The sequence below is a fragment of the Mobula birostris genome, chromosome 21 (genome assembly GCF_030028105.1).
Source record: "Mobula birostris isolate sMobBir1 chromosome 21, sMobBir1.hap1, whole genome shotgun sequence".
Classification (NCBI taxonomy): Eukaryota; Metazoa; Chordata; class Chondrichthyes; order Myliobatiformes; family Myliobatidae; genus Mobula; species Mobula birostris.
The window spans coordinates 20,270,912-20,285,038 of NC_092390.1; the positions used below are offsets into that span (position 1 = coordinate 20,270,912).

At 45.0% G+C, this 14,127-nt stretch overlaps 1 protein-coding gene across 1 annotated transcript in view; it reads right to left on the reverse strand.

Moving 5' to 3' along the window:
* The window catches only part of tspan15 (tetraspanin 15), a 136,343-nt gene that overhangs the window by 65,084 nt on the left and 57,132 nt on the right, over positions 1 to 14,127 (reverse strand). Inside the window, exon 3 of the mRNA XM_072239704.1 lies at positions 6,348 to 6,422. Within this exon, the coding sequence (XP_072095805.1) occupies positions 6,348 to 6,422 (75 nt within the window). The remainder of the gene's footprint in view (positions 1 to 6,347; positions 6,423 to 14,127) is intronic.

Consider the following 14,127-nt stretch of genomic DNA (forward strand, 5'->3'; position numbering starts at 1 on the left):
CCAAGGAGAACCTGGATACCTCCTCGGTGGAACTGGTCTACGGCGCCCCCCTGACGGTCCCAGGCGAGTTCGTACCAGAGGCCCGAGGTTTGGAAGAAACTCCAGCAGCGGTGCCAACGAGGCTGCGGGACAAGGTAGGGACCCTGGCACCGGTCCCGACCTCCAGGCATGGTCCCACGCCATCCTTCACCCCTAAAGACCTCCGAGACTGTGAGTGTGTTTTTATTCACGGGGCATGCACAGGTCACCTCTACAGCGGCCGTGCGAGGGACCCTTCAAGGTGAACCCGGCACAATGTGTGTTGTGGAGGTGGGTGGCCGGGAAGAGACTTTTACAGTGGGCCGCCTGAAACTGGCACACTTGGACATTGAGCAACCAGTGAGGGTACCCGCACCGCGCTGGCGAGGCCGGCCACCCGGGCAAGCCACACAGACTGGGGGCTCCACTCCCCCGATGGATGTTTCTGGGGGGGGGGGGTGATGGTGTGGCAGTCCGCACACGCGGGACTCGAACCACCGTCAGAAGCCGCGGGCAGACACGTAGTGGCGCGTTTGGAACTACCTGCTCGGGGCGGACCTTCCGGGGACAGTCTGACGTCATGTCCGTCCCACGGGTCGCAGGGGGCCCATGGGAGGGGAGATTTAAGCGCGCGATTTTGAATCAGTAAAGGCATTCTGAGCTCAGCTCTCTCTGCCTCCGTGTGTTTCTTTAGTAGTGCGTTTGCGCGCGAACACAATGCTACCAAATACTAACAAAGTGTATGTAAACTTCTGACCCACTGGGAAAGTGATGAAAGAAATAAAAGCTGAAATAAATCATTCTCTCTACTATTATTCTGACATTTCACATTCTTAAAATAAAGTAGTGATCCTAACTGACCTAAGACAGGGAATGTTTTCTAGGATTAAATGTCAGGAATTGTGAAAAACTGAGTTTAACTGTATTTGGCTAAGGTGTATGTAAGATTCTGACTTCAACTGTACACACATATCTACTTGCTGTAATTGATTGATTGATTTATTTTTTTCTTTCTATATTATTATGTAATGCATTGAACTCCTGCTGCTAAGTTACCACATTTCATGACACATGCTGGAGATAACAAACCTGATTCTGATTCTGAATGGTGAATATTGAAATACTCTCCAACAGCATGTTAAGCAGCTTTGGAAATGTTAAACCAAAGTCAAAGCGGGGTTTAGTCCTCTGTTTAAAAATTTGTTCCATATTCTTGTGGGTTTTTTACACAGTAGAATTTTGTACGAGTGCACCATTCAATGTCACTATAGAACACCACCATATACATGCAACACAAATGTGTCACTTGGACATATGCACTGGCAAATATTTTCTGCAATAACTTCAAGTGGTCATCAGCTCCCATCTCTATCAGATTTATCTTGCAGCCAAATCATTTTGACTTACATACTTTTCAAACAGATTTCTTATCTTCAGGAACCACCAAACACACCTATTTTTTTCTGAAAGCTATGCATGTACTTGGTTTTGCACTCAGGCAGAATGCCTAAGTTTTGACTTAAGGTACTGTAATTTATTCCCAGCATCTCCGTAGTTTTCTTAGACTGTACAAATTCACGTTAGAACCCATTCTGTGTTTAAAATGTCAAGCGAGTGTATTAAACAAAGATCAATCAAATAATGCAGATACCCTGCCAAATGATGTCAACTTGGAATGAACACAATTCCACAGACGTCATATTGCAGAGCGCTGTTTTCTCCGCATTACACAGTGAGAAATGTCTTTCAGCCTGAAGTGGGATGCCAATGGAAATGAAATCTGGTATTTGCAATTCCAATGACAGAAAAATAGCTAATGATATCATCCATATAATAGAAGATTATCGGAGCTGGGTTTTCAGATCAGGTGCCACAGGTACCAAACGTAATACTAGGAGACCTGAGGGAGGAGGCAGAAGGCCTACACAGGGGACCTCCACATGGGTCACAGGTGCCTGAAATACCTCTCCAGAGTCATGAGGTAATGAGTGCTCTAGACGACACCTCACTGCAGCACTATGAAGGTTGCTGGCATTCTGTACTCTAGAAGAAAACACTTTTGTACGTTCTCTACCAGCAATTTCTGCTTCTTCAGAACTCAGACTGTAATCAACTGCACTCACGTGGCAATCCAGGAACACAGGGCCCCTCCTAAGTTGGGGAAGGAGGAGGGTGAGAAGAAGATAAGCACAACTTTCAATCTAAGATAATCAACTGATATCACCAAGATCCCCTCTGCTGCCTCCTCCAAGTAACCAAGCGATTGCACGGATCAGTGTGGATTCCATTCACCAGGAGTAAAATGGACACGATTGTCATTGCACAACAAGGTCCTAGTGCAAAAATACCAATCAAGGTACCTTGCTGAGCTACTTGGCCTATATGTCTGCACTTACACATATCCCTGTAAACCTTTCCTACCTCGGTACCTGTCAAAGTGTCTGTCACATGTTGTCATTGTTACCACCTCCTCTGTCACCTTGTGCCATATACCTATCACCTTCAGTGTGAAAGACTTGCCCTCAGGTCCCCTTACATCTTTCCTCTCTCATGTCAAACCTAAGTCTTCTTGTTTTGGACTCCCCTACCATGGGAAGAAGACTGTGACTTTATGAACCTCTGTAAGTTCATCACTCAGTCTCCTTCACTCCACAGAAAACACTCCCAACCTTTGCTGTGTCTCCTTTGTACTCAAAGCCTCCAGTCCTGGCAACATCCTTGTGAATGTTTTCTGAACCTTCTCTAACTTAACCATATCTTCAAAATGCAGAAACACAACATTCTGGAGAGACTCAGCAAGTCAGGCAGCTTCTATGGAGAAGAACAAACAGTTCACTTTTCATGCTGAGACCCCTCATTGGGACTGGAGAGGAAAGAGGAAGAAGCCTGAATAAGGAGGGGGAGCGATAGGAGTACAGACTTGCAGGTGATAGGTGAAACCAGGTGATGGGGAAGGTAGGTGGGTGGGGGAAGGGTGATGGTGAGAAGCAGGGAGGTGATAGGTGGAAGATGTAAAGATCTAAATAAGAATACATCTGACAGGAGCAATGAGAGGACCATGGTGAAAGGGAAGGCGGGGCCCTACAGGGAGGTGAAGGGCACATGAGCAGAAGAGAAGGCAGCATTGATGGTAGAGGAAGGGTGGTCCATTTTTTTTGAAGAAGGGGGACATCAAAGATGTTCTGGAATGGGAAGCCTCATCCTGAGAGCAGATGCAGTAGTTACAGAGGAACTGATAGAAAGGAACAGCATTTTTACAAGATACCAGGTGGGAAGAGATATAGTCAAGGTCATTGTGAGAGTCAGTAGATTAATTAAAGATAACAGTAGACAATCTGTGTCCAGAGATGGAGGCAGAGAGATTCCCAAAGTGGAGAGAGATGGACCAAGTAAATTTGAGGGCAGGGTGGAAGTTGAAGGTAAAGTTGCTGAAATTGTTGAACTCATCATGGGTGCAGGAAGCAGCACCAATGCAGTCATCAACGTAGTGCAGAAAGAGTTGGGGAGTGTTACTTGTGTAGGCTTGGAACATGGACTATTCCACACAGCCAATGAAAAGGCAGGCCGAGCTGGGGCTTATGGCTACAGTTTGGGTTTGGAGAAAGTGGGAGGAGCTGGAAGAGAACTACTTTTGCCAGACGAAAGAAGGTGGTGGTGGAGGGTAACTGGTTAGGTCTGTTGTCTAGAAAGCAACAAAGAGCTTTAAATCCTTAGTGATGGGGTATAGGCATATATAGAGATTGGGCATCCATAGTGAAAATGAGGCAATCAGAGCCAGGGAACTTAGAGCAATTGAAGAGATTGAGAGCATGTGAATTGTTGTTTTTGTAGGTGGGAAAAGGGGACAAAATGGAGTTGAGATGTGTAGAGACAAGTTCAGTGGGCAGGAACAGGTTAGAAACAAATGGGTTACCTAGACAGTCAGGATTATGGATCTTGGGTAGGAGGTAGAAATGAGCAGTGCAGGGTAAGGGAACTATGAGGTTGGTGCAATAGATGGGAGATCTCCAGAGTCAATGAGGTTGGTGATGGTGTGGAGCTGTTGAAGGAATAAGTAAGAGGAGATGTCTGAGAATTGCTGCCTGGCCTCAGCGAGGTAGAGGTCAGTCAAACCAAACTACAACAGCATCCTCGCAGTCTGGAGACAGTTGATCTTCCGATCATTCCTGGACATGAGGAAGGAGAAAAACCAGTGGATGAAGGCATGGATCTGGTGGAGATAAAGTGTAGGCGAGTTCCTTAGCAGATAGTGGAAATTGAGGCCTGGAGCTGTGGCAGAGCAAGAGACAGAGGCTACAGGTATTGCCACATGGTAGGGAAGGTGCTCCATAGAATCTGGAGGGAGAAGTGTCAGGAGAAGCAGTCAATCGGATGAGATTATTGGTGGGTCCAAACTGGAGGCCATCCTTCCTTTGGTCTGCTGATCAGAACTATTCCAGATGCAGTCTCACTAGCATTCTAGTCAGCTATGACATGATGTCCTAACTCTTGTACACAGTGCCTGTCCCTTGAAGGGGTGCCATATGCCTTCCTCGCCTTTCAGGGAACTATGTGATTGTACCCCAAGGTCTCTCTCTTCTACAATACTCGCCATTTACAAAGTCCTGCTTTGGTTTAATTTCCCAAAACGCATCACTTGGAACTTGTCCGCGTTAAATTCTATCTGCCATTCTTTTGCCCACTTTCCCAGTTGTTCAGTATTCAATTGTAACCTCAGACAACCTTCTTCTTTTTCCACTATACCACCAATTTTGTTGCCATCCATAAACTTACTAATCACGCCGCCTATGTTCTCATCCAAATCATAAGTATATCTGACAAACAACAGTGCATCCACATCGATGCCTGCTACGCATCAACTTTCACAGGCCTCCAATCTGAAAGACAACTCTGCACCATCACCCTTTGACTCTTCCTGCCAAATCCTCCCAATTGTGTCTAGCTCACCCTGAATCTCATGTGATCTCACCTCCCGGACCGAGTCTGGCTGCTACGTTAGCGTAGCCGTTAGCACAACGCTATCACTGCTCAGAGTAGGCCCTTCCAGCCCTTCCCGCCACGCACCCAACAACCACTGACAGTTGCCATTAAGCCTAACCTAATTTACAGTGACCGATTAACCCATGAACCTGTATGTCCTTGGACTGTGGGGAGGGCACCACAGTATCTGCAGAAAGCCCACACTTTCCTCAGGGAGGGTGCACAGACTCCTTACAGAAGGCACTGGCGTTGAACTTCGGGCTCCGATTCCCCGAGCTGTAACAGCGTTGCACTAACCAATACACTGCCATGGTGATGGTTTTGTGAGACAGACCTGCCTCCACCACCCATTCAGGCAGTGCATTCTAATGTTGAACGAAAAGTTCCTCCTCAGAGCCTCTAAAACTCTTACTCTTCTCTATGCCCTCTAGCTTTAGACTTCCAAGTACTGCCATTGGGAAGAGCTTTATACTGTCTATCCCCTCATACATTTGTACAACATTCATTCTTTCTATAATTAATCTCCTTTCATTGATTCTGTTTTGCTTATTATTCTATTATGGACTTATGGAGTATGCCCTCAAGAAAATGAATCTCAGGGTCATATATAATGACATATATATGTACTGCGATAATAAATTTACTTTGAACCTCTACTAAATTCCCCTCGGCCTTTTCCATTCCAGGTAAACTGAATTCAGCCTTGTAATGGAAGCACTCTATCCCAGACAACATCCTGGAGAGTTTTCTCTCTGCAATCTTCAGGCAATCACATCCTTCATACAGTGTAATGATCAAAACTGCTTTCAGTACTCCGGCTGTGGCCTTGCGAATCCTTTAGAAAATGTTGTACCATGTGCTCTAAACGTGTATATTCTATGACCTAGCTAATGAAGGCAATATCGCATCATCTACCTGGGATGCTGCCTTCAGAGGCCCTTGGATTTGTGACACAGTCTCCTCCTATGTCCCTCAATATTCCCTAGGCCTTACTGTTGGCTGTTGCTGTTCTTTATTGTCCCCCCCAAAAATGCACCAACTCACACTAGGGAGAATTAAATTCCATCTTGTTCTGCCATATATCCATAATTGGAACTGGAACAAAACTGCCTGTTGTCAAAATCTAAAACAATGATTAGAAATGAGACCCAAATGTCTCCATTAAAAACTGAAAATGAAAGTCCATTTTGTGCTTTTTTTGTGTAGGATCATTCTAATTATCCAACAATATTAAGCAAAAGAAAAACAACAGCAAAATGGAGTATAAAAAGGTTAATGCAGAGCTTAACAATTCAAAGTCTGCTAATATGCATTATGATCAATTTAATGATGAGGTATTAATTACTTACCTGATTCCTGAAGATCAATGCTACGATTCCACCCATCAATTCAAGTATCAATCCAATTGCAAGTGTGTAGAGAAACTATGTAGAAAAAGAAAATAGTTCTGTCTTAGTCTTAAACTTAATAAATGCACCAATATTTTTAGAAATACTGTTTGTGGGTTCAGGAAGTGCAAGTGAGGTTTTGATATTGCTTTACACAGAATTGATAGATATAATTGCGTGAAGAAAAAAAAATCATAGTAACATCTTAATGTCATTTTGTTTGACTACAATGTCTCTTATTATCAATATTCCACTTATAAAGCTGATATTTGCTTCTTTAGGTAAAGCATCGAAGGGCTACTGCAGCAACACAAGAAACTGAAGCAGTTCATTCAGCTTCTCATACGTGCGCCACCAAAGACTTCTATCTACTCCGTCAAACCTCCTAAGAAATTTCTGTCTTAGTGTGTTTGCCTTTCTCCTAAAGCGAACAAAGTATATCACTTTTCCTCAGAACAGATCCCATGTGGTATAACTGCACTGTCTCTACCAGTTTCACCCCACCCCCCTCTCAGTTGTACTGCTCCACAAGTCAATGTGGTGAACTTTGAATAATGGAACTGAAAATAGTTGGAGCACTCCGCAGGTCAGCCTGCATCTAGAAATTGCATAACATAGCTTAACTTCTGTACTCGAATCCTTTTGCAATGAAGATCACCAAACTATTTACAGTACTATCCCAGCTGGCTGTTATATCATAGAGCCATACAAAAATACAGCACAGAAACAGGCTCTTTGGCCCATCTAGTCTGTGCTGAACCATTTACACGGCATACTCCTATTGACCTGTACTGGGACCATAGCCCTCCATACCCCCTATCATGCATGTACCTATCCAAACTTCTCTTAAATGTTGAAATCGTGCTCACATGTACCACCTGTGCTGGCAGCTCATTCCACACTCTCATGAACCTCAGAGTGAAGCAGCTTCCCCTTATGTTCCTCCTAAACTTTTCACCTTTCACTCTTAACCCCTAACCTCTAGTTGTAGTCCCACCCAATATCACCATGTTAACTCTTCATTACTCATGTACAATAATACCGAAGTTAGTAAGCTCTGAAAACTAACGTCTTTCAACCTCTCACCATACAAAAAAAGAATTAGGATCAGATTTCTAATGAGTGACATATGATGTGAAACGTCCAGGTTATTATTTTTCTGACAGAAGTGAATAACTTCACATCTTTACACATATTTCACCCGCCAAATACGCTTGAATTCAGTTGGTCTGTCAACATTGTTTTGGAGCCTCTCTGCATTCTCTTCACCGCTCACACTGACGCCCAGTTTTGTATCCTTTTCAAACCAAGATATATTATACTTGGTCCTCCTCTCTGTATCATGGAAAGAGCTGGTGCTCCAGCGCTGATCTTTCCAATGCAAGAGATAAGACATCGGAGCCATATGCCATATGGCTCATCAAGTCTGCTCAGCCATTCAGTCATGGTTGATTTACTTTCCCTCTCAATCGCTCTCTCCTGGCTTCTCCCTGAACCCTTTGGCACCCTAATTAATTAAGTACCTATCAACCTCCACTTTAAATATACCCAATGACTTGCCTCCACAGCCGTCTGTTAGCATTGAATTTCACAGATTCGCCATCCCCTGGCTATAGAGATTCCTCTTCATTTCTGTTCTAAAGGGATGTCCTTGTATTCTGAAGCTGTGCCCTCTGATTCTAGACTCTCCCACTGTTGGAAAATCCTCTCCATGCCCACTCTTTCCAGATCTCTCAATATTCGGTAGGTCTCAATTAGATTCTCCTTCATTCTTCTAAACTCCAGCAAGTACAGGCCATGAGCCATCAAACCCTCCTCATAAATTAGCCCTTTTATTCCAGGGATCATTCTTGAGAACCTCCTCTGGACCCTCTCCAAGGCCAGCACATCCTTTCTTAGGTTTGGGGCCCAAAACTGCTCACAATACTCTAGATGTGGTCTGTCCAATGCCTTATAAAGCCATGACATGTCACTAGTCACAGCATTCCACTCAAAAGCTATCTATTTATTCCTACCCACTGTCTTCTGTCCTTTAAGCAGTCACAATCAATTATATTATTCCAATCTCACTTTCTCTAATTTTAATCAATAATCTTGTCTTTTGCACTTTATGAAAGGCCTCCTGAAAGTTGAAAAACACCACTTATTCCCCCTTATCTAACCTATTAGTTACCAATTAAAAACAGTCAAACATTTGTTAAACATAATGCCACATTCTTAAATTCATGCTGATGCTACCACACTGATGCATATTATTATTTTAAGTTCACCGTCATCGTTTACTTGTGATAAATTCTTCTCTACCACTCAGGCTAACTCATCTACAGTTCCATTTTCTCTCTATTCTCTCACTCACTTCTCTTAAGTAGTGAAGTTACATTTTCCACCTTCCAACCCGAGGAGACATTTTCTGTTTTTATTTCAGATTTCCAGTTTTGATTTTCAGGAACAGAATATTTGCTTAAATTTTCCGCTGCTTTCTATTCCTCAATTCAATTTCTTCCAGCTCAGTTTGTAAGAACCCACTTGAATTTTCACACATCTGAAATACTTTTCAGTCTATTTCATACTTCTGACTAGATAACTCTTCATCCCTGGTCTTCCTCTGCTGAAATCTGTATTTTTCAAGCCTAGTATTTTTTAGGCAGCATTATACCTTTCAGAACAAAGAGCATAGAACATTACAGCACAGTACTGGCCTTTCGTCCTATGATGTCATGCCAATCTTTTAACCCACTCTAAAATCAATTTAACCCTTCCCTTACTCATAACCCTCCATTAACATCCATGTGTCTATTGAAGAGTTTATTAAATGTCCCTAATGTATTTGACTCTACTACCACCCTCGGCAGGTTATTCCACACACCCACGACTCCATGTATAAAAAAGATTGCCTTCTGACATCCCCCTATATTTTCCTCCGATCAACTTAAAATTATGCTCCCCTCGTATTAGCCATTTCAGACCTGAGGAAAAAAAATTCTTGGCTATCCACTCAATCTATGCCTCTTATCATCTTGTACACTTTTATCAAGTCACCTCTCATCTTCTTTTGCTCCAAAGACAAAAGCCCTAGCTCACTTAACCTCCACACCCTTCTATAATGAGACGATCAGAACTGAACACAGTGCGATCTAACCAGTTTTATGGAGCTGCAACATTACCTCGTGACTCTTGAACTCAGTTCCATGACTAATGAAAGCTAACATACCATACGCTTTCTTACCAGCCCTATCAACTTGTGTTACAACTTTGAGGGGTCTATGGATGTGAACCCCAAGATCGCTCTATTCCTCTAGACTGCTAAGGATCCTGCCATTAACCCTGTGTTCTGCCAGCAAGTTTAACCTTCCAAAGTGAATCACTTCACACTTTTCCAGTTGAACTCCATCTGCCACTTCTCAGCCCAGCTCTGCAAACTGTCAATGTCCCACTGTCATCTACAACAAAGCTCCACACTACCCACAATTTCACCAACCTTCATGTCATCTGAGGCCCTCCATTTGTCAGGGTTGACCATGGATGATGTGTCCCAGCTGTTTATGTGATACACAAGCCAGGGCAGTATGATAATGGAGAGCAAGCTGTCAAATGTCATCTGCAAACTTAGTAATCCATCCTTCCATTTCCTCATCCAAGTCATTTATAAAAATCACAGAGATCAGGGGTGCCGGAACAGATCCCCGAGGAGCACCACTGGTTACCGAACTCCAGGCAAAATATGCTCTACCTATTACCACCTTATGCCTTCTATAAGCAAGCCAATTCTGAATCCACACAGCCAAGTTTCCCTGTATCCCATCCGTCCTGACTTTCACAATGAGTCTACCAAGGGGAACCTTATCAAAGATCTTACTAAAATCCATATACACCTCATCCACTGTTCGACCTTCATCAATGTCCTCAAAGAATTCATTCCGCCTTGTGAGGCATGACCTGCCCCTCACAAAGCCCAGGCTGACTATTCCTAATCAGACTATACTTCCCCAAATGCTTGTAAATTCTGTCTCTAAGAATCTTCTCCAATAATTTGCCCACCACTGAGGTAAGACTCACTCGTCTAATTCCCAGGGTTATCCTACTCACTTTCTTGAACAAAGGAATAACATTTGCTACTCTCCAATCATCTGCTACCACTCCTGTGGCCAGTGAAGATGGGAAGATCATCACCAAAGGTGCAGCAATTTCTTCCCTCACCTCCTGTAGTAACCTGGTATATATCCTGTCTGGCCCCGGGGATTTATCAATCCTAATGTTTTTCAAAAGTTCCAGCACATCCTCTTTCTTAACGTCAACATGTTCCAGCATGTCAGCCTGTTTTATGCTGTCTTCACAGACATCAAGGTCCCTCACACTAGTGAACATTGACCTTCCCTACCTCCTCTGGTTCTAGGTACATGTTTCCTTTTCTATCCCTGATTGATCCTACCTGTGTTCAGACAGAGCCGAAAGAGCAAGGCTCCAGGTATCAAGACAACTACAATGTGGTCGCAGGAAGTGCAGTAATGACTACGGAATTACCTTGAGACTGGGCTCATCTGAGGACATCAGTGACTACAGCAGGGTCGTTCCAGACTTCATTAAAACAGCTGTGGATGAGTGTGCCCACCACTAAATCGTTCAGGGTTTTCCCCAATCAGAAGCCATGATGAACAATGAAATCCAGAACAGAGGCATTCAAGTCTGGAGATCAAGAATGCTACAAGAGGCGCAGGTATGATCTCTGGAAAGCGATCTCTTGGGCAAAGTGGAGATTCCAGACAATATTGGAATCAACGAGGGATGCTCAACAGCTGTGGTGGGGTTTGAATGCCATAACCTCCTACAAAGTTACAAAGTTAAACCTTGTGACATTTGGGACTGCAGGGCTTCACTTCCGGATGAGCTCAATGCTTTCTATGCTCACTCTGATCATCAGAACAGGCAGGAACCATCATGCACCTCCATGTCTTCCGATGATCCTTTGGTCTCAGCAACTGAAGATGACGTGTGGGCTGCTTTCAAGAGAGTGAATCCAAGGAAAGCATCCGGTCCAGACAGAGTATCTGACCGAGTACTGAAGACCTGTGCTGACCCAACTGGCTGGTCTACTCACAGACATCTTCAATCTCTTGCTTCGGCAAGTGATACCCACCTGGCAAGACTTCAATCGTACCGGTACCCGAGAAGAGTGTGGTAACTTGTTTAAATGACTGTCGCCCAGTGGCACTTGCACCCACAGTGATGAAGTGTTTTGAGACACTGGTATTGAAGCACATCCTGTCTGAATGGTGACTTGGATCCACTCCTATTCGCCTACCGAAGCCACAGGTCTACAGCAGACGCCATCTCACTGGCTCTTCACACAATCCTGGAACATCTGGACAGCAAAGTGCATACATCAGGATGCTCTTTATTGATTACAGCTCAGCATTTATCTTCATCATCCCCTCAAAACTAATCAGTAAACTCCAAGATCTGGGCCTCACTATTCCCTTGTGCAATTGGATCCTGGATTTCCTCACTTGTAGACCCCAGTCAGTTTGAATTGGCAAACACATCTCCTCCACAATCTCCATCAGCACAGGGGCACCACAGTGATGTGTATTTAGCTCTCTGCTCTACTCGCTTTACACCTATGACTGTGTGGCTAAGACCAGATACGAGTTTGCTGATGACACCACCGTTGCGGTCTATATCAAAGGTGGTGATGAATCAGCATACAGGATGGATATTGAGCATTTGACTGAGTGGTGTAATAACAACTACCTCTCACTCAATGTCAATAAAACCAAGGAACTGATTGTAGACTTCAGGAGAGGGAAACCAGAGGTCCTTGAGCCAGTAATCATTGGAGGATCAGAGATGGAGAGGGTCAGTAATTTTAAACTCCTGAGTGTCACTATCTCAGAGGACCTGTCCTGGACCCATCATATACATATAATTACAAAGAAAGCACAAGAGTGCCTCTACTTCCTCAGGAGTCTGCAGAGATTTGGCATGTCATCAAAAACGTTGGAAAACTTATAGATGCGTGGTGGAAAGTGTGCTGACTGGGTGCATTATGGCCTGGAATGGGAACACCAATGCCTTTGGGTGGAAAATCCTTCAAAAGATAGTAGATTTGACTCAGTATATCATGGGTAAAGCCCTGCCAACCATTGAGCACATTACATGAAACACCGTCGTAGAAAAGCAGCATCCATCATCAAAGATCCTCACCACCCAGGCCATGTTCTTCTCTCACTGCTGCCATCAGGTAGAAGGTACAGGAGCCTCAGGACTGGCACCACCAGGTTCGAGAACAGTTACTACCCCTCAACCATCAGGCTCTTGAACAAGCAACACACATAAAAGTTACTGGTGAACGCAGCAGGCCAGGCAGCATCTCTAGGAAGAGGTGCAGTCGACGTTTCAGGCCGAGACCCTTCATCAGGACTAACTGAAGGAAGAGTGAGTAAGAGATTTGAAAGTTGGAGGGGGAGGGGGAGATCCAAAATGATAGGAGAAGACAGGAGGGGGAGGGATAGAGCCAAGAGCTGGACAGGTGATTGGCAAAGGGGATACGAGAGAATCATGGGACAGGAGGCCCAGGGAGAAAGATGGAGGGGGGGAACCCAGAGGATGGGCAAGAGGTATATTCAGAGGGACAGAGGGAGAAAAAGGAGAGTGAGAGAAAGAATGTGTGTATAAAAATAAGTAACAGATGGGGTACGAGGGGGAGGTGGGGCATTAGCGGAAGTTAGAGAAGTCGATGTTCATGCCATCAGGTTGGAGGCTACCCAGATGGAATATAAGGTGTTGTTCCTCCAACCTGAGTGTGGCTTCATCCTTACAGTAGAGGAGGCCGTGGATAGACATGTCAGAATGGGAATGGGATGTTGGATTAAAATGTGTGGCCACTGGGAGATCCTGCTTTCTCTGGCGGACAGAGCGTAGATGTTCAGCAAAGCGGTCTCCCAGTCTGCGTCGGGTCTCGCCAATATACAAAAGGCCACATCGGGAGCACCGGACGCAGTATATCACCCCAGCCGACTCACAGGTGAAGTGTTGCCTCACCTGGAAGGACTGTTTGGGGCCCTGAATAGTGGTAAGGGAGGAAGTGTAAGGGCATGTGTAGCACTTGTTCTGCTTACACAGATAAGTGCCAGGAGGGAGATCAGTGGGGAGGGATGGGGGAAACGAATGGACAAGGGAGTTGCGTAGGGAGCAATCCCTGCAGAATGCAGAGAGAGAGGGGGAGCGAAAGATGGATAAGGGAGGATTTCACGTACATCTGCTGTCACTCCATCCTCCCGCCACCCCACTAGGATTAGGGTTCCCCTGGTCCTCACCTACCACCCCACCAGCCTCTGGGTCCAACATATTATTCTCCGTAACTTCCGCCACCTCCAACGGGATCCCACCACTAAGCACATCTTTCCCTCCCCACCTCTCTGCATTCCGCAGGGATCGCTCTCTACACAACTCCCTTGTCCATTCGTCCCCCCTATCCCTCCCCACTGATCTCCCTCCTGGCACTTATCCATGTAAGCGGAACAAGTGCTACACATGCCCTTACACTTCCTCCCTTACCACCATTCAGGGCCCCAAACAGTCCTTCCAGGTGAGGCAACACTTCACCTGTGAGTCGGCTGGGGTGATATACTGCGTCCGGTGCTCCCGATGTGGCCTTTTATATATTGGCGAGACCCGACGCAGACTGGGAGACTGCTTTGCTGAACATCTACGCTCTGTCTGCCAGAGAAAGCAGGATCTCCCA